At 32.3% G+C, this 20,934-nt stretch overlaps 1 protein-coding gene across 2 annotated transcripts in view; it reads left to right on the top strand.

Annotated features, from left to right (window-relative positions):
* LOC133197315 (von Willebrand factor A domain-containing protein 3B-like) overlaps positions 1 to 17,060 on the top strand; it is a 42,844-nt gene extending 25,784 nt beyond the window's left edge. For both annotated transcript variants that reach the window (XM_061333283.1, XM_061333282.1), the window contains 13 exons: positions 11,338 to 11,506; positions 11,817 to 11,941; positions 12,024 to 12,164; positions 12,298 to 12,395; positions 12,632 to 12,718; positions 12,938 to 13,126; positions 13,707 to 14,028; positions 14,146 to 14,302; positions 14,633 to 14,761; positions 14,919 to 15,040; positions 15,145 to 15,403; positions 15,537 to 15,771; positions 16,009 to 17,060. In XM_061333283.1, the coding sequence (XP_061189267.1) occupies positions 11,338 to 11,506; positions 11,817 to 11,941; positions 12,024 to 12,164; positions 12,298 to 12,395; positions 12,632 to 12,718; positions 12,938 to 13,126; positions 13,707 to 14,028; positions 14,146 to 14,302; positions 14,633 to 14,761; positions 14,919 to 15,040; positions 15,145 to 15,403; positions 15,537 to 15,771; positions 16,009 to 16,117 (2,142 nt within the window). In that variant the 3' untranslated portion in view covers positions 16,118 to 17,060. The remainder of the gene's footprint in view (positions 1 to 11,337; positions 11,507 to 11,816; positions 11,942 to 12,023; positions 12,165 to 12,297; positions 12,396 to 12,631; positions 12,719 to 12,937; positions 13,127 to 13,706; positions 14,029 to 14,145; positions 14,303 to 14,632; positions 14,762 to 14,918; positions 15,041 to 15,144; positions 15,404 to 15,536; positions 15,772 to 16,008) is intronic.
* Positions 17,061 to 20,934: the final 3,874 nt, after the last annotated feature.

The raw sequence follows: 20,934 nt of genomic DNA, 5'->3' as shown, positions 1-20,934 counted from the left end.
GATAACAAACACTTATTGTAAAAGTTTAGAATTTGACGAAACTAATCTCATTTACACAATGACATTATAACAGTACTTTGTATCTGTAGTTTTCTTTGGTATGAAAAGGTGTGAAGGAGATTTAATGAGTTCAGATTCCTAATGCACCATGTAGGTTGAACAGAGAATATTATTTGTTGGTAAATATTTCTAGAGAATACATTATTGGAAAATTTAGGAGTTTGTTTGTATTGATTGTCCATTTACTTCAAGGAACACAAATCCTCTCCAAATAAACAAATATTATACCTTGTGGTAGTGTCAGAGAGACAGCAACTGCTAATAGATTTACTTAATGGTGTATGTGTTTGGAAAATGTCCCCTGTGATTCGCCTCATTGGTCTAATGCACATTAAAGCTAGGAGTTTTCAATGTTGCCATGCCCGGCATGCCACACTGTCAACAGATAGGATGTCTCATGAGTTTGTGGAATCCTTGATTTGATTTTTTGAGGTGACTTTACAGTGAATTGAATCATGGCAGTGTCATTTGCACAAGAGAAAAATGTATATTCTTTTTATGAAAGAAAGAACAGAGAGAAGATGAAAGTAAAAAAACATGAGGCTTTTGTTCGGGAACTGTCAACAATGGTAGATGATATGTTGGTAGGTGTATTAATTATTTTACATCAGATTTGAAGAAGTTTGCTTGCTGTATTATTAACAAGGGCATTTTAGACTCTACTCGTATTGATTAAAAGTCTTTTATTCCTCATTGTAATTCATGGACATTCTTTATTGTTATTGTTTGCAGAAGTTAATGCAAATATCATTTCATTTAAATTGTTATGTTCATTTTGTGTACATTAGAATCAATTGGTATTTCGATTACCATTTTTGTCTATTCAATGTGTACTGGCATTACACATTAAGCAGGACTGACAACATATTGCAGGTTCAAATTAAAGAGGTCTTGATTAGAAGAAATTTCAATAAAACTTTCAATCAAGTAATTTAGTTTTAACTTAAGTCACATATATACACAATAAAGATACATACAGGATTCGTAAACAAGATGTTCCATTAACTTATATTATTTAATCATTTTCTGGAATTTACTTTAATTCAGTTAAATATATAACATTTGCTCTTGTTGTGTGACAGTTATAAAAAGAATCATAAAAGAAAAAAAAGAACAGTAATTAGTAAATGAACAAATATTTGAAGAGATATGCATTAATAACATAATGCATTTTAATATACAAATACACATGTACAGTAAATGTATACCATCAGAAAGTAATGCATTTTATAAGTCTGTAACTTTCAGATTGAAAATTATGGCCAATATACAATCTGCAAAGTATTAAGTGTGAGAGAAAAAAAAATCTTTTCTCATCATGAAATAAATTGAAATAAATATTGTTTGTTTGCCCTCTCCCGACTTAAGATTAAACAGCTGGGTCAGTAGGTAGGTGAGAATTTTTTTATTATTAGAAAACTAATTAAGTTCATTGCTAAATTTTTAAATTCTGTTTTTTAGAATACATAAAAAATAATTGCTTCCTGAAGGTTAAAAAAAGGTTTGAGTCGGGTCATTTTTAGTCAGTTCGTAGGGAGAGGGCAAACAAACAATTTTTTAAAGAGGGTCCCATGATTTCTGTTTATTTGTTTTTTCTTTTGTATTTTCCTTTCATTGAAAGGATGAAGCTTCACAATGTATATGTTCAGAAATATAAGTATTAAAAGAAAAATTCTGAGTTAGATCTTCATGTAAGAGGATATTTACATTGATACTGAACTTATTATGGATGGGTCAATCAATATTTTTTCTTACATCTTTGTAGACTAGCTTTCAAGTAAAAAGTGTGTTGTAAATCGTTTCAATTTTCCACAAGCACAATTTGGATTATCTTATATACTAAAAATATGGAGATAACGAACAGTATTCGAGCTCAAAAGTCTATTAAACAATACAATTTTTGGAGCAGAGCAAACACAGACCTCTAAGACATCAGAAGTGGGATCAGGTGCCATGGAGGAGTGAGCATCTCCTGCCAACCAGTCACACCCACCATGTGCTACTTGTCATGATTGGGAAATAACGGAAAAATCCATTGACAATTCATTGTGTAAATAATGGCCTAACAATTAGTATGAAAAATGTCAGTCAGCATTTGACTTAATGGTAAAGTCGCCCGCATGGTGTAGTGGTTAGAGTCGCGGAGTAAGGATCCTTAAGTCGCAGGTTCGAATCCCACTGTGGAACGTGGAGACCGGTCCTTCGGATGAGACCATATAAACCGAGGTCCCGTGTCGCAGTAGGTGCTGGCAAGAAAAAGATCCCTCACTGCTATATGGCCCTGAGTGCCGAGTATAGGTCACCGGCAAGTGGTGGCGTCTCCATATGAGTGAAAAATTCTCGAGAGGGATGTTAAACGTTACAAACTTAATGATAAATTTTATTTTCTGACAAGGTCATTGTATCGTAATATTGTAAGTAATATACTTACGAAATGACGACTTTAGGGTAAAGTGATTGTGAGTCGGACACATCTCGTTTTCCTTTACGCATGCAGACCACATTCTTCTGTATACCCTATGTAATTTGGTCTTGTCCGAAAGAGCTCACAAAGATCTACTATTCTTTGCTTGGATTACCTCGGTATTTTACTGTATAAAGCATTCAGAGATGATGAACCACCAACATCGAAATTCGTTCGTAAGTCGGACACATTTGATATTGAGTCGGACACTCATAAAAGTGGGGATTAATTAACTTTCTAGGCCCTAATGCTATATGCACATGCTGACGTGCACTTGTTCATTGAACATACATGGGCCTTTCATGATCTTGTATTTCAAGAAGGGGGGGGGGGGGGAGTGCCAGAAAAAATTAAGAAAAATTGGCGATCATGCATGCTTACTTAAAAGAACACATGCCATAAGCTATAGGAGAGAGGACCCGCCCCCTCCCTGTCCCTAACTCTTTTGTGTAATTTCTGTACAATATTTAAAGTATCCCTACTTTAATGATGACGGGGATCATGGCAATAAACAATCTTTCTTTCACTGGGAAGAAAATAAATAATCTGACCTCGACTTGTTGTAACCCTCACTGACCCCCCCCACCCCCCCACCCCAGTAACGAGTTTCGGCAGTTCCACCTCCTCTCTCTCTCTCTCTTTTTATACCCCCCGCAAACGAAGTTTAGGGGGGTATATTGGAATCAGCATGTCCGTCTGTCTGTCCGTCTGTCTGTCCGTCTGTCTGTAGACGAGAGTTTGTCCGGACCATTTCTTGGAAACTGTTGGAAGGATTTGTCTGAAAATTTGTACACTTATTATTCACCATATGAAGGTGTGCACCTGGTATTTTCATTATGATTGGATAATTAATTTCGCATTTTACAGGTGTTTTTTTCATTTTTATTATGTGGTTTTGTCTGGATCTGTTCCCAGAGACTATTGCATAGATTTGTATGAAAATTTGTACACTTATTATTTACCATATGAAGATGTGCACCTGGTATTTTCAACATTATTTGATAATTTTTCTGCATTTTACAGGTGTTTTTTTTAATTTAATTTATTGACTTAGTCATTTCGGGTTCATCTCTAAGGTTTGAGACATAGAATCTAGAACATCTGTACAAAAATGTGAACTACAGCTTAAAACTACTCATTAGAACTAAAAAAAACCCACAAAGTATTAAAAACAGTTTTTACATTACACAGCAGATAGTGTAAATCCATTTGTCCCTTGGGAGTAATGAGTGGACATGCATCCAGTTAAAGATTAATTAATGAGTTCAGTGTGGGAAGCTGTTAGGGCATCTCTGATCAAGCAGGTCTTATCTATATCTCAGAGGAATTGGGCAGAAAGAAATAAAGATCTCTGTTGTCTAAGTCTCTTACTTGTAATTTATGTCTGTCAAATACATAGTTACTGGAACCACCCTTTTATTTTTAAAATGAGTTTGATATAAAGGTATTAAAATCAATTTGATTTTCTATAATTAATTATGATATTCTTTTTTTCAACAATCAATTTGCAGAGTGTCATGTCTCACAAAGATGGCAGATAGTTGCAAACTATTTTTTCAATGTAATAAAAAACACTGTAATTATTAGTGTTGATGTTTTATTAGGCTGCACCTTAGTTTCATTCATTAAATAAAGTGCCCCACCACAGCATGATACGCCCATCAAATATTGTTAAATTATCATAAACAGTTTAGATTCAATTGTTTGAATGACATCTTAGCGAGACAAGGCAGTCTGCAATTTGTTGTAAAGATATAAAAATTCAAATAAAAAATGTACAATAAATAATTAGTTTAAATTATATTATACAATATCATATAACTTTTAATTATTATATACAGTATCAAATTAGTTTTAATTACATCAAATTTATCTTGAAAGTAAGACTAGCCAACAAGAACAATTCAATACAACACAAGCAATTAATTAAGAGACTGATTCCTTTTGCCCAATTCCCAAGAGATGTAGATAACACCTGCTTGATCAGAGATGCTCTACCAGTTATCTCCTCACACAAAACTCATTAATTTCTCTCTAATTTGACATGCAATTTTCTGCTATCAAAATTTTCCTTGACCAGTGCCTGATCATTACACCCATGGGAGAAGTGGAATTTTTGTTGTTACAGATTGCTGTAAAGAACATAATGAAAAAAAATAAGACTAGTATTTTCTTGATTTAACACTTTTTTAATAAAGATACTGCAATACTCTGACATCTTTTGGGACTGTGTAATTTAAAAGTTAAAAGACATAGTTTTTTGATTCTAAGTCTAATGGTTTTCTAGTTATGATTTTTCCATATCTGGCCATAGCGTCTTTATTAAAGGTCAGAGCGACCTGGTTTTAATGTGCGACACACCTTCTACCCTAGATGTATCAGCTGACAAAGTTTGATAATTCTAGGCCTAATAGTATTAAAGTTATGAGCCGGACATGAAAAAGCTAACGGATGGACAAACATGAACGCTGTAACATAATACATGTACGTCCCGTCGTAAGACGGACGTATAAAAATATATAATGAGTAATTAAATTTTCACTGTAAATGTTTAAGGAAATTGTGAACACCTCTCACATCTAGAAAACATTAGTGATTTGGTACTTTCTCTGAAAAACCCAGCGGGGGGTATTTGTCCCTTTTGGACAGTTCTAGTTTTACTTGTCAAGAGAATTTGTCCGCATGAATTTGATATGGATACAGCAGGTATACGTGAAAACTTAATAAAATAATCGTTGATCCTTCAAGTTATATTTTAGCATTCTAATGACATTGTGTTTCTGTGATATAGGAAAGAATTTTTTTTTTGATATCGTGTTTTGATTTGCTAAAATATGACCAGATAAGTCAATCGTACGGCGGTAAATTGGTATCTTGTATTTCATATATTTTTTCAACATCTGAAATAAGGTACTTGGTCAATTTGATTTAATTATTGATTTATTTGTATTATCATGATGACATAAAATGTTAATTTAATAAGAGAGAGAGAGAGGAGAGAAAAAGGGAGAGGGTCTCATAATTAACTGATATACATTTAGCTTTTTAAAATAATCAGACTGAGAACACAATCATGTATGAATGTAACAAATTTTAAATGCATTAATACTTTACATTTCATTTCACGATTCATTAAGACGCTAATAATCACACTGTTTCCGCTGAATGGAATATTCCATTTCTAGTCTTGGAGCAGATTATCTCATAAGTGGACATAACATGTGTCAGTTACGTTTGTACTTATTCCTGTCTAAGTCTTTCTTTTATATGTGCACTTCTGTTCCCTAACCGCAGCAAGACCTGCTTTTAGTTCGACTATGCTTTTTTTGGGGGGTGGGGGGGGGGGATCGGGGGATGGGGGGTGAAGACGATCTGTTATCGAACAAATCTTGATAGGTAGTTTGACCGAAATATCTGAAAGCTGCTGGTTACTCTTCTGCAATCAATGTTAGTGTAAATCGCCACATTCATCCACTGGGTTTTGTTGGGTTCCTATTTACAGTAATGAAGCATCGGCATCTTTGGAGCCCCTCACCCACCCCCACCCCACTCCTGTCGAATGCAAACAATTAACAGAAATTTCCAATAATCACGTTTTTTAATCCTGGAGAGATTTGAAATATTTCTATTTAGCTACATTTATAAAAAATCAAAATCACAGTTTGATTAGAAAGTATACAATGCGCTTCATACAAATTCCATCAGACACGCCTACTCTTTCCTACCTTGAATTAATTTCGTTTATTTTAAATACTTACTTTAAAAAAATGAATTTATGATTTATCTTTATTAATAGAGATTCGAATATTTGACTTAATTTATAATATTTTTCAAGCAATTATTTATGTGACAAGGTTAATAAAAACTCGGACAGTGTCCGACTTAGCATCAAAATTGCTAAAATTTACTGTCCGACTCAATATCAAATTGAGTCATTGCGTCCGAACTTGAATTCTTCGAAATAAAATAAAATATTTTCAAAAAACTATACATATTGTGTATTTACAATGTTTAGTGCATAATATACATGTAATTCTAGCTTTCAAATTAAATTCTTTTACACGATGTGAAAACTTTCATACGTTTGATCGATCGAAATATTGCTAGGCCAATCTTCGAATTTCCCGGTAATTAGTGCTTTTGAGGGTCAAACGTCAAAAAGACTGCAATATCGTCTTTTGAGAGAGAAAGACAACTCTTAATAGATTAAGAATTGCTTGATTCAGTCGATCATGATAGAGGATGGATTCATTATTGGAAGTCCGATAAAAATAGCATCAAAATTGTCTGACTCTAGATCATGTCCGACTCTAGATCAGTTTACCCTAAACGAGACTGCTGACATTCTTGTTTCATCAACTTGTTTGTCAATAACTTACTTTGTTTTAGAAATTGTTCATATGTAGAGCATGCAAATAAATGAGGTATATTATGTGTTACACTTATGTCTAAGTCGTGCTTGTATCTATTCTGTTCTTTGGTTTCACTGAATAAAAAAAATGTTTTGGGGTTTTAGGAATTTTTGTATTTTAAGCACAAGTTTTACAGTTCATGAACCCTCTGCTCACTCATATAAAATGTTTCTTTCATTCTTATCATATGATTTTCCCAAAAAATGTATTTGTTAAGTAAAATACAAACAATTATAGCAAAGCTTGCTGGGCAAAATTAGACAAAAAAGATACTTCGAATCAACTTGACAAATTTATAGAGGAATAATAGTCTTACATGTAAGAGTTATCTCTCTTATCAGAGTATCGATGAACCTTAAAGTTGATTATTGAAGGATTCTCTTGTACATTTATTGGAAGACTGCTTCAAAGCTTTTTAGTGGAGAGAAGAAATGATTGACTGTGCATAGTGGTTTAAATTGAACTTTAATTGAGAATTGGAGTGAAGTCATCTTACATGGGAAATAATTAAATAATGGTATGTTTCATAATAATTCTTAGAGGCACCAAGGAAGATTAAAAATATGTTAGTAGCACTTCTGTGCTTCATAGTATGGAATATCATTATTTTGTGTCCTTGTCTTCTTTAGTATATATATGTCCCACCCAACCTCCTGATGTAGACCATTTAAACTTACAATTTGTGACATGAGCTGCCTCTAGATAGATCATTTGGTATATTGTCTCTGACTAGGTCTGAATATTCAATAACTGGCCCTATAAATGAAAGGTATAATATTTCTAACGATTTTCTTTCCATTTAAAATCTCAGTTGTCTTAGAATGTATAGCCTTGTTGACACTTACGCAAGAACAATATTAAACATATGATAAGACCATTTACCATTATTAGAGAAATGTTATCTGAGATGGTGACATGATACTTAAGTCATCTTTTGTCCATTCAAATAAAGGTCAAGATGTGGAATTTGATTCTGTTTGGTGCTTATTATCAAACATTAATGATAAAACAATTAGCGGTATAAACAAGGAGTAATTTGATACATCATTGCATAAGATAATGACATTTATTACTTACTAAAAAATATCCAGCATAGTTATTTTTAAAAATAAGTTCAAAGTCAGGATTTTTGAAGGAAACCAGCTATTTTTTGTACATTTAATACATATATTCCTTGCAGTGAATCAGAAAATAATTGCATTACTGCTGTGAATTCATAAGGTATTCTCCTAGCATTAATATTTAATATAAAGATGGTAATAAATTGGGTAGCTGATTTAGTTAACTTTGAAATATAGTGGTAACTTGCACTAATTCCCTATTTATCTGTAGAACACAAGCATGAATTACCACAGAGTGATATATTTACTGATCAGTAAGATCCATTAGGCCAAGTAAATGCATGGGTCAAGATTGTAACAGTTTATTAATTAGCATAGATTTCAGATATTAGTCATATTTTTTGAATTGGATTTAATATAGTTTTGCCTTTTTCATGGCACAGACAATCTGTGAAAATAAAAGTGTTTCATTTTGCATACATGTAGTACATAACTGTTAAAAAAAAAGTCAGGCCAACAATAAAAAATGATTTGTTTGATGAACTGCAATCGCCCCTATCCAATCTTTTTTTTCAGTACTTCTTTTTTTTTGGGGGGGGGGGGGGGGTGAAATTTATACAGATTAATATCTGTATTGAATTCTTTTTAAAGTTATTAGGTTTATTAATTTTCTAAGATGCTTTTTAGATTAAAAGGCTTACAGAAATAGATTGTTTAATTTGTTTATATAATTAAAATTTCTAAGCCTTTAAGTGGTTTATATGATGATTATTTAAGTGTTAGAAATATTAAAAACAAACAAACAAAAAAAAAAAAATACCTTAGACCTATCCATCTTGAAAAATGTGGGCTGGAGTACATCAAACAAAACAAAAATTAATGATGGCCTTATTCAGAGGAAGAGAAACATGTACTAGCTAACAGTGATTTCCTAATGGAATGATGATTTTCTCGAGGAATTTGAAAATGAACAAATTTTATCCAAATTAAGCTCTTTTAAAAGCATAGTTAAGTTCAAAGTATTGTGATTTTGTCCACTAAGAACATATCCATCATGTCATTCTCCTTTAATTTAAAAGTTCATGACCAAAGAAAGATCAACTCTATAGGTGTGAAGATACTGGTTCAATAATGGTCTTATTTGGCCCTGTTAGTTTCTTAAAAAAAAAAAAAACAGAATTAACTTTTCAATTTTAGATGTAAATGCATCCAATATCATTTGGACTCTTGTCTGACCACATATCTTTTAAAATGACAACATTATCTTGTTAGTTTCCTAATATAAAATCTTCTTAGTATGGGTTAAAATTGGACATTTGGTGACATTAATTATATTTGAATAGACATGCGGGCTGGGCCATTTTATGCAGCTCTTTGGTCAATTCTTACCTTTTTTGATGTCCAATAAACTTCCATGAACTTCTGTTTAATGTGAAAATTTAGTATTCACCTGAAATTGCATATTATTCCGAATTCCTGATTACAAAATGTAAAAATTTGTTCTTTATCTTAATTTCATATCACTAGTAGGAGTCTTTAGGTAAGTGGATGGTTGTCAAAACCTTATGAAATTCTCTTGTTTTCTAATTGTTCTATATACTTAGAATATACATATATAGCTATATACATCTGTAAAATAATTGAAGCACAAAATATTATAGAAAATAAATTTATTGTGTTATATAAAATGGAAGATTAAACACTAATTCTTTATCTCACACACTTGTTTGGTTTTCAAAACTCAACATATAAAGTACTGAATCTGCATGAAAATTTAAAACAAGTGAAAAATGATCAATTTGAAGGAATAAATAAAGCTTTTTAATCTAAATCATAAATATGCTGCTGTAATAAGAATCATTTGTTTTATCGAAATGTAATTAAGAATATATTTTTACATACTAATATTTATGAAAAAGAAAAAAAAGTGCATGACCTCTTTTTAAAAGAGTCATGATGTGGACTTCTCCTATTTAATGACATAGAAAATTTTAATTTTAATACCCAGTGCCACTTCTTTTTTGGAGAAAAGTGTGTTATGTGTACAATGTATATTACATAATTGGAGAAATTCTATGTGTTCATAGAGAACTTTCTTTATACATACAATCATATGATTTTTTTTCTGTCCACATACATCCTAGTGAGGGAACATGGAAACTTCCGGTTATCTTATAATTTCAATGTGAAACACAAGCCTAAATTTTTAATAATATAAATAATTTAATAATGTAATTAAATTAAGATTAAGGACAGATGATATGAACAAACCTTTTTTAAAAACTATATATATATGCATGAAAATAACAAATAAATTAATATCTTAATTTATATGGTTTGGTAAATGAATATGGAAGTTTAGCCACATGATGTTTTATTTTTCATTCAATGCTTCTAAATAATGTTCAATAAAGTAAACAAGAAATTATATAGATTTTTAAAAGTAATGACAAAAAGGGGAAAAAATGAACATCAAAGGATTTTAGTTTATAATTTTTGTTATATTTTAGAGATTTGATATATATTATATATGCATCATTTACAATCAAAATAATTCAAAAAATATATACACCAATCCATATGCAACCCATTTTTTGTTTGTATCATGTGTCCTCAAATATATATTGAAGCAGTGCCATCTTTTCTTATCAAATGGTACATACCGTTCATATTTATACTGGTAATTTTAAAGTTTCCATGAAGCCTCAGCTAGGTAAAGGAATCTGTATGGTTGAGGCAAGTCACCACTCCATATACTTCTATTTATACAGTGTAATTGGACAATATCACAGTTCTATTATTATGAATATAATGCATGCATGTACAGCATTTTTAATGGAAAGAAAAAAATAAGGATTTTTATAAACTAGCTATTGTACCATTCACTATTAATAAATATAATGCATTACATGCATGCAAAATAATCATCATTTATATTTTGGTTCAATTATATTAATTGGTTTACCGTTACTAGATTGTGTATTAAATGTCAAATATATTGAACAGGAAAAATATAGACATTGGACTTTCATATCAATTATGAATTTTATATTGAATTTGTGATTTAATTGATTCACTAATGATATTTGTGGAATCTTTATCATAATTATGTGTAAGATTGACAATTTTTAAGTATTTAATTAAGATAATTACAAAATATTATTAAACAAAGGACCCTTAAGAGGTAACACTGAAATAAAAAAAATGAGGTAAAACTGATGATACATTTGCAAATTGCATGACAAGAACATTTTATTATTTCTTATGAATAATTGAAAGTAATTTGAAACTCTAGAAGCCATTATATTAGTATTAAATTGATTATATTGATTTTGAACAGGGCCATAGAAGTCACAACTGCCTGGACAGAAAACCAGTCAAACTCAAAAACCAACTTCTGATGGATCAAGAGAAAGATTTACCACAAAACATCATACGACGAGTCCTTGATACACTGAAAGGTCAATCAGTGGTGGCCAGGAGGGACTCGGATGGACTCTATTATCCTGGTGAGTTCTAAAGCATTTTCATCCTCAGTTGTATTTCCATGAAATGTTTTAAAATTTATTTAAGCATTGGATGTGTTACTGGTCTTGTCACATGATCCAGAAAAAAAAATCAATCGTTTTTTATCTGTAGTCCTATACAATCAGGAATCCATGACTTGGAAACTCCATTTATATGTCCATTTGTTAATGTATTTCACTTGAAACCCAAATTATTTTGTAAATATAGTCCCTCCAAAATTTGCTACGCATTGTCATTTTTCTATTACTTGGTAAATAATGCCTGTTGATAAACAATTACTATTTTTTTTAGGAACTGTTGTAAAATGCCCTGACACCAGGCATGCATTGGTCGAGTTCGAAGACAAAGAACAGGTCCTCACACCCACCAGACTAATGATAGCAACCAGTGGTGCCATTGCTAGACCTCATCTCAGGGTATGATACATGTAACTGCTTTCCTAATAAAGAAAATTGTCATTCTGAGGACAGGTATAAAACATGAAATCTCTTATTTCAGATTGGAGATTGTGTTTTGGTGAGAGTCATTAATTCAGACTCAAAACTAGAGTGCTATGCCCCTGGAATTGTACAGGTTCTTCCTCAAGATGAGACTGCACAGGCCAAATTCTATACAGTGATGATGTACAATGGTCAACAGGTACGTTAAATTGCATTGCTGAATGTAGAAAGGAATCAGCATGCATGTCTTCTTCTATATACTCTTGTAGATCATATAAGATATAATCAGAAAAATATGTATGTCCATAATTTTCATGAATTTTCTATGATAGGCAACAGTAATGAGAAATTATGTCATGAAAATCAGCAAGTCCAGATTTGAGTTTGCGATCCGCTACATTGCAGAAATTCAGATGCAGAACCAAGGGAGGTAAGCCATGATAATATGTCTACACAATGATATTTTAGAGTTGCAGCATGTGATCAAATTTTCACATATGAGCTTCAAGTACAGCTACTCACTTATTCATTCTAGCTGTCACTGAAAAGAAATATTCATTGCTAGAGCTTCTCACACATAAATATATTCTCAGCAAATGGACAAGTGCTTCCAGTTTCATTTGTTATTAATGTACATATAAATAACAAAGTATTTGCTACTTACAGCTTTGATGACCATGTTTATGTGAAGACTCCACGATCAGCCAGACCCAGTGATAAAGAAAGAAGAGGAAGAAGGGAACATAGAGAAAGGTACAGTTACATGTATAACACAATCAAAGGACAATAACTCTTCTAGCAGTTCTGTATTTAATGCTGGTGAAGGAAATCTGATGATATAGAATAAAGAAGATAAATGGCTTCTCCAGTTTATAAAGATAATGTATACAGTAAATTACCGGTAACAGTTTTATTCTCAGGATGTTGTACAGTGTACATCACAATTGTATAAAGTTATCTTTTGTATTTCAGAGAGAGGAAAGCCTCTCCCTCACCAGAAGTTGAAATTTCTGTTGTTGACCAGACTGAGAGTGGCCCTCCTACTGAACAGAATTCTGTGACAAGTGAGAGACCAGCCAGTGCTCGACCCCCAGCCCCTACCCCTAACACAGCAAGGACCGGCAAAACAATGTCTCCACTCCCTGAGGAGGAAGCTTCAAGGTTTGCCAAAAAATTTTCACTTTTACTAAAAACATTTAAGAAAAAGCTACCTCTGTAGGGAACTAGATATATGAACTGAATATTGAATGACATTGAAATTTATTACAAATTGGTGACATAATATGTTTCTTTTAAAATAATGAATTTAATTTTTGCTCTTGAAATTAAAAAAGTGTTAACAACATCTAGATACACTTTAATTTTTGGGGTGGATATTAGTTGATTATTTAATTCGTCTATATTCATTTTTATCAACCTTGATTATTTGTTTTGAGGAAAGTTTTTCAAGTCAATAAACTTTAAAGGAATTTTTAATCAGCTACATGTATTCTCACCTATAAACCAAGAGTATTTTAAATCCTGGGGATAAATGTATTTTATGTTAATATTCATAAGCCATGCTATGAAACAGAGAGAGAGAGTTTTAGAAAGACTCAGCTAAATAAATTATTGTATCTACTGATGTCATGCTCATGAATATTGGCTTTTTGTATTGTATACATGCACATAGATATGAATTACAATTGACAGTCCATTTTATGTGATTGATGATGCCTTTACTGTATTTACTGATTTATAGATCAAGATCACCGACTCCAACACCAAGAGTATCAAGATCAAATTCTAGAAGCAGGTCAAGGTCAAGATCTAGGTCAAGATCTAGAAGCAGGTCAAGGTCACGTTCATATTCAGGAGAAAGAGATAAAAGATCAAGATCAAATTCAAGGTCATCTAAATCACGATCCAGATCAAGGAGTAGTGAAAGTTCAAGGTCTCAGTCCCCTATCAATCTAAAAAGCAGGTCAGAAAGCATGGAGAGATTAAATAAGAAAAGCAAGAAACTTAAGCAACTCAAAAAGCAACTGAAAGAGCAACAAGAACAATTTGAAGTACAGCAACAGGTATGTTTTAATTTATATATATATATAAAATATTAGTTTTCAACCAAATTTGGGATCATTTTTCCTTGTAAAGAGAAATACTTATCTTCATTTCTCCAAAAATTTCACATTCTCTAGAAAATTCAAAAGCAAGCAAAGAAATTGAAGAAAATGAAGAAGAAACTTAAGAAGAAGAAAAAGTATGAGAAGTCAGTTAAATCCAGTAACCGTTCTGCTGTAATAGAGGTGGAGGATTCCGAGGACTCGGACGACAGTAAAGTGAAGGAGAGACCAGGTAAAAATTATACAGTAGTTCAAAAGAAAGCTGTAGATTTTTGTAAATCCTAAAATATACCACAGCTATGTATGTTATTTACAACATTTATCTTTTGAAAATTGATAAGTCTATACATTTCATTGCCCCAAAATTAAAATTATTGTAATGCTTTCATAATTTTTTCTTCCATGCATTGTGGTTCCCTATTCAGTGCCTTTTTATATGTAGACACTTGTATATTCAGATAGCACAATTTACTTGTACAATTCAATCTTTAATTTTACATATATTATATATACCAGGTAATTGTGCTATATTTAACCTTATATATATTTTATCCGATTTCAGATTCTCCATCGTCAGTACAGGGCCATGAAGTCACCTCTGGCCTTCTGAGGTTGAGGAAAACACTGCCATGTCTGAGGGAGGGGGAGGAGGTTATGGCTCGCTGGTCTGATGAGGGCTGGTACTTCAGAGGTGGGGAGAGGATCAGTTCTATTTTTGTCATAATACTTATCCTCATTGAAAAAGAACACTCTCCAAAGAAAATATGATTTGATAAATACACAAGATCCTTTTCTTTCTGTAATAAGGTGCAATAATAATGGACATTTTTACTTTGAAAATATTACAGGTGTTGTTAAACAGGATTGCAATGACTTTAGTTACATTATTGAAGACAGCACAAGAATGTGTGAGAGAATATGGAGAGAAGATATAATCACTGATTATGATGATGCCAATCAAGTCATTCAGGTATTGTAAAACACACACACACAAAAATGATTGTATAAACTGTTGTGAATTAGATCTTTTATTGCTGAAGTTTACTGGTAAAATGACATTTTTTTTTGCAATAGCCAAAAGATCCCGTTGTGGCCCTTCACCCTCACTACAGTTTCAGTTACGCACCAGGAATTGTGTTGGAGGTCTATCAGAACTTACAAATGAAAGTCCGATTCTATGATGGAGAAGAAGACAAACTTCCAAGAGAGGAAATTTATAAATTGACACCAGAAAAGTTTGAACATGATGTGAATTACATTGTCCAATGTGAGACTCGATGGGTGGGGCAAGCTGTGGTTGCTAGGGATGACAGAATGGGAAGCTACCACTTAGGTAAATTGTTCAGCACTAACGCCTCTTTCAGGGAATACAGATTAAACTGCAACCCAATTGAGATTTGTTTTTATTATATACGACATCAAAATTCAAAGTTGAAAATCATGTTTTAAAAAATCCTATCTTTCAGCTTCTGTAAAGGATAGAGTTGGTAATGGCAGGGAATATGTATTAGAATGGTGTGATGGGGAGCAGGCCACACAGACCTCTCATCATATATTTGGAGTTTTCACCAAGCATCACCCCCTGTCTGTGGGGGACCATGTTCTAGCTATGTGGGACAGTCACCAACATGTGTACCTTCCAGGCTGGGTGGCAGGAATTATAGGGGAGAAAATTAACATCAAATTCTGTGATGGAACAATGTAAGTTTTTCTGTTTCCTATTACAATGTATTAGAAATTCAGAGTGTCTGTATAATTCCAAAGATTAAATGAATATGTTTGAATTATTATTCTGAATATATATTACTGAATAGTTTTCCAATGAGATAATATGCTCGAAATTCCATGATCAAAATCAATTAAATTCATTGAAATGCATCAAAATATGACAATAATATAGAAACTTCATTTTAACTCTTTTCCTTTCCTTTTTGACAGACGGGATGTAGAGGATATTTTACAATGCTTCTGGTTAAGCAGTGACTATTATGAGAATGCAGTTTTGTTCTACAACAAGTGCCAAACTCAGACAGAAGAATCAGCATAACCATAGTCTGATTATTGTGAATCATTGAAACATCAGGTAAACTGCTGTTGATCAGGAAATGTTACAGTAATCTGATACATGTGTATGCATCTCTGGAAATATTGTAGATGACCTTTGAAATATTTAAGTACTTACCATTTATGTTAGATGACAGTTACATAATGCAGTGTGTATGTATTACAAGTTACTTAGCTGCACTATGTCTATATGGTATTTGCTCTACTTTATCATCAGTAGTCAGTGTGATTGAGGTGTTTGCATGATTTTATTTGGGTCTGATGAAGAAATTGAAAACAGGTCACAATTAGTATAGCCTCTGCATTACGCATATTTATTTATACATGTAGTAGAATATGTTGAGAAAAAAAATGTACTGATTTTGTTTTATAATTTGTCAAATTTTGCATAATTTTGTCTCGAACATCACACTAATTGCTCTACTGTTCAAAGACTTCTGAAGAGTTTGTGTATTGACAAGGTGTCTTTTGTTTGTTTGTTGTGCAAACTGTTGTCTGTAAACAATTTTCAAAATGCTACTCCTCCTACAGTTTCGGTTTGATTTCTGTAGAACTTGGTACACATGTAAATTTTACCAAGATACATGATTTCCTCATTTGTTTTTTTTTTAAAGATTGGTGTTGCCATGTTAACTTAAAATACAAACCTTTCAAAGTGCTACTCCTGCCACAGTTTGTGTTTGATTTTAATAAAACTTGGTATACAGTAGACTACAAAATGATATCGAATTTCTCTTGTACTCTTATAAGTGCAAACCAGTAGGGCTACAGTCTCATCAGACTTCTGATTAAAACTATATTACAAAAATGGCATTTACATGGTGTATATCTCTTTTAGTGTTTTTTCTTTTTTATCGGTTTATTTAGAAGGGAATTATTTTGGTGCTAGAGAATACTGTTTGTATTATTGAGTATCTTATTTAGAAGGCAATTTATTTTAATTTATATATCTTTTTGGAAAATTTTAAGTCATATTTGTATTGATACTATTTATGATGACATTAAAAATCATATGTTTAAGTTTTCTAGTTCTTTGAGATTCCTATATTAATAAGACTATTACATTCTTTTTTTTTTCTTGATCCTTATTTTATCTTTTTGAATGTGTGTTTTTTTCATGTTTAACAAATCTTTGGAACATTTTGCATAGTTTTTGTTTTGAATTCATTTTTTTTCTTCGAAGTTTGAACAGAATTTTTCTTTTTTTAAAATAAATTTTACTTTTAAAAGAATAAAGAATACTCTTCTGCCCACAAGAAATAGGAATTTAGTTCTATTAAATATAGATACACATATATGATGTCACACCTCATCACTTTTCTGTTTTTGTAAAAAGTGGAATTAGCTCAGTTTTGAGTTCTTGTTACTATCCATATCATTTTTCATCTGTTGTAGAAGTTACTCCACAACATATACCTAATTAATTTTGTGCTTCTGTCCAGCCACAAAGTATCCCATCTTAAATAAAGCTACATTCAGTATAGATTATGGATTATGTACCGTACTTTTCTTTATTGAAGTATTCTTACAGGACTAACATGTTGTGACCATGATGTGATGAATCTTATATATTCTTGTTTGTTTTGTGCAAAAATATACATAAGGGAGACAAAGAACACAAAACGATTTATTTTGTCAAAATGTATTGGAGACTATTGGGATACCTATTGCTCCTGCATGTGTATACATGTATCTATATTACAGTTGTCATGCACTGATGACTTGAGAACACTATAGGCTGTGAGTACCCGGTACATGGTCGTGTCTCTGTGAGTGTAATTTGGATATGTTTGTTGCAAACTCTATGTTTAAACTGCTCTGTAATATTTCAGACTAGCAATCAATAAAAAAAACTTAATAAATTCTATTGTGTTGTCATTTCTGATTTTAACAGTTAAAATAATCAAATTTTAGCTTAAGTATTCGTGGTTATCCTAAATGATATCGTACACTACTTAACATTACTGAGAAGATTATACCATACCTGTAAGACGTTTTCTAAACTCAGATGAAATTTATATACAAAATTTTGCTAACTCGAGAATCCCGCCTACATTTTACACCCATTTAATTCAATATAAATGGCATTTCAGCCATAAAAACTTGATTGAATACAAAGAAGAGTTCATTATGAATTGATTAATAATATTAAAACCAGTGTCAAAAACTTAATTGCTATTTACATTTTTTCCCATTGAAATCAGGCTTTAAAAATCGCTAGAATTTCAAAAACGCATGGAAATGGATAAATAATCCTTAAAACTTTTATGTAAAATTCAACATAAAAGATTGATAAAAGACCTTATCTTATTTTTAATCACATTTGAAATTGGTAATATAATGAACATTTTTGCAGTTTTTTGTCTGTAAACATATGCCCCCCCCCCCTCCTCCCTTGAAACAACAAAAGCTTGGGTATGAATTTGTGAAATACAAAATAACAATTCATACAACCCATAAAAAGGAATTTTTGTTCCAAGGGGGGGGGGGGGAGGGTGTTTTAAAAATATTTTCCGTTGATTTCTATAGTGAAAAACGCACTTTTTATCAAAATTAAAGAGTTATCTCTCTTAGTTTTTCCCACGTAAGTTATGTTTTATGAAAATTTGCATAAATATCTATATAAATATGAAAAATCATTCAAACATGTTAACTTTTGAAATTTGACTTGGAGGTAGGCGGCAGAACAATAATATCGTTCGCAGTTCTTCCAAGCCTTATATAGGAGAAGCATAGTGTCAATGCTAAAGGCAGATAAACGAGTCATTCTATAGATATCTAGAATATTATTCGCTATAAACTCTTATATACTTTTCTTTTTGAGGGGATAAAATTAAATACAGCAAGCATTTTTGAGAGTATTGCATAAGTAATCCAGACTCTTTTACTCCGGTACGTGTAGTCTCGATCCATTAAAAACAGACAGAAAAAAACTCCCAAGAGGCCCGTTGGCCACAACACTCACATGAGTCACTATGGTCATGCTGTCTTTCATCTGATTCAGCAGTTTTTTTTTGTTTTCCCTATATATTCCCATATTAAACTGTGATCACATATTGTAGCCCCACCCTACTTCCCGGTCGTCATTTAAAAAAAAAAAAAAAAAAAAAAAAAAAAAAAAAAAATTGAATCTAAACGACCCAAGGATGCTTCCATAAAAATAAAACAAACTTCTACACTATGAAATGAAGCTTTCACATAAGTTTCACATTCTCTTGGCCAGTGTTTCTTGTAAAGAAGATTTTTAAAAGATGACACCAAAATTTCACAAATTCTTAAACATCTCCCCTTAAAAGAGGGCGTGGCTCTTCGGTTTACCATATTGAATTCTCTTTACCCAAGGATACTTTATGGCAAGTTTGCTTGAAATTGAGCCAGTGGTTCTTCGCGAAGTCGAAAATGTGAAAAGTTTACAACAACACACGACAGACGGACACTTTTCAATCAGAAAGCCAAGAGCTTTCAGATCAGATGAGCTAAAAACCATTAATAGTGACGAATCCAAGGGCCGTAATTCCTCAAAAACAACCGATGTGGAATACAACGCAATCTTTGATCTGTAACTCATCAAGGTATCCACACATATCAAAACTCAACTCAATACGTGCAAGCATCTAGAAAAGAAAGTAAATCAAAGTTCAGGAACAGCATGTCCGTCAAAAATCATTAAAGCGAAATGCAGTGTGAATTAATTTGGTCTGTAATTTGTTAAAGTATATAGATCTGCATACCAAAAACCCAACCTCTCATGAAAAAAGTCCAAAATACACGTACAATTCATAATTCAACAATATGTGTTTGTGAAACAAACTTACAGCAAAGGTTAAACTTTCTCAAAAGCAAACCAAATATGTTGGTACCCAGAGTAAGGTCTTGCCTCGAGGAATACACTCATGAAATATGTAAACCCTAGCAGCAACCATTGAATAGATATGGAAAAGGTTAAAGTTTTTCAAAAATAAGTCAAACATAAAGATCAAGGTCAAATGGTCAAAATTAATGGTGCCCAAGGAAAGGCCTTCTCACAAGGAATACACATGTGAAATATGAAAGCCAAAGCCGTAGCACCAATCGTTCAAACGTAATGGCCAAGGTTAAAGTTTTTCAAAAGTAGGTCAAACTCCAAGGTCAAGGTCAATGGATTATATTTGCTGGTATCCAAAGGAAGGTCTTGTCACAAGGAATAGAAATATTAAATATGAAAGTCCTAGCACCAACTGCTCAAAAGTTAAGTCCAAGGTTAAAGTTTTCCAAAAGTAGATCAAACTCCAAGGTCAAGGTCAAAGGGTCAAATCTGATGGTATCCAAAGGAAGGTCTTGTAACAAGGATAACATATGTGAAGTATGAAAGCCGTAGCTCCAACCGTTCAAAATTTACGGCCAAGGTTAAAGTTTTCGAAAAGTATTCCAAACTCCAAGGTCAAGGTCAAAGGGTCAAAGTTGTTTGCATCCAAAGGAAGGTCTTGTCACAAGGATTACATATGTGAACTATAAAAGCCCAAACACCAATCGTTCAAAAGTTATGGCCAAGGATAAAAGTTTTTCAAAAGTAGGTCAAACTCCAATGTCAAGGTCAAAGGGTCAAATCTGATGGTATCCAAAGGAAGGTCTTGTAACAAGGATAACATATGTGAAGTATGAAAGCCGTAGCTCCAACTGTTCAAAAGTTACTGCCAAGGTTAAAGTTTTCCAAAAGTATTCCAAACTCCAAGGTCAAGGTCAAAGGGTCAAAGTTGTTTGTATCCAAAGGAAGGTCTTGTCACAAGGCTGACATATGTGAACTATAAAAGCCCAAACACC

Source organism: Saccostrea echinata, unplaced genomic scaffold, assembly GCF_033153115.1.
Source record: "Saccostrea echinata isolate AGI-Se365-2 ecotype Australia unplaced genomic scaffold, CSIRO_AGI_Sech_v1 ptg000030l, whole genome shotgun sequence".
NCBI classification, from domain to species: Eukaryota; Metazoa; Mollusca; class Bivalvia; order Ostreida; family Ostreidae; genus Saccostrea; species Saccostrea echinata.
This window is presented reverse-complemented; position numbering and strand designations above follow the sequence as displayed.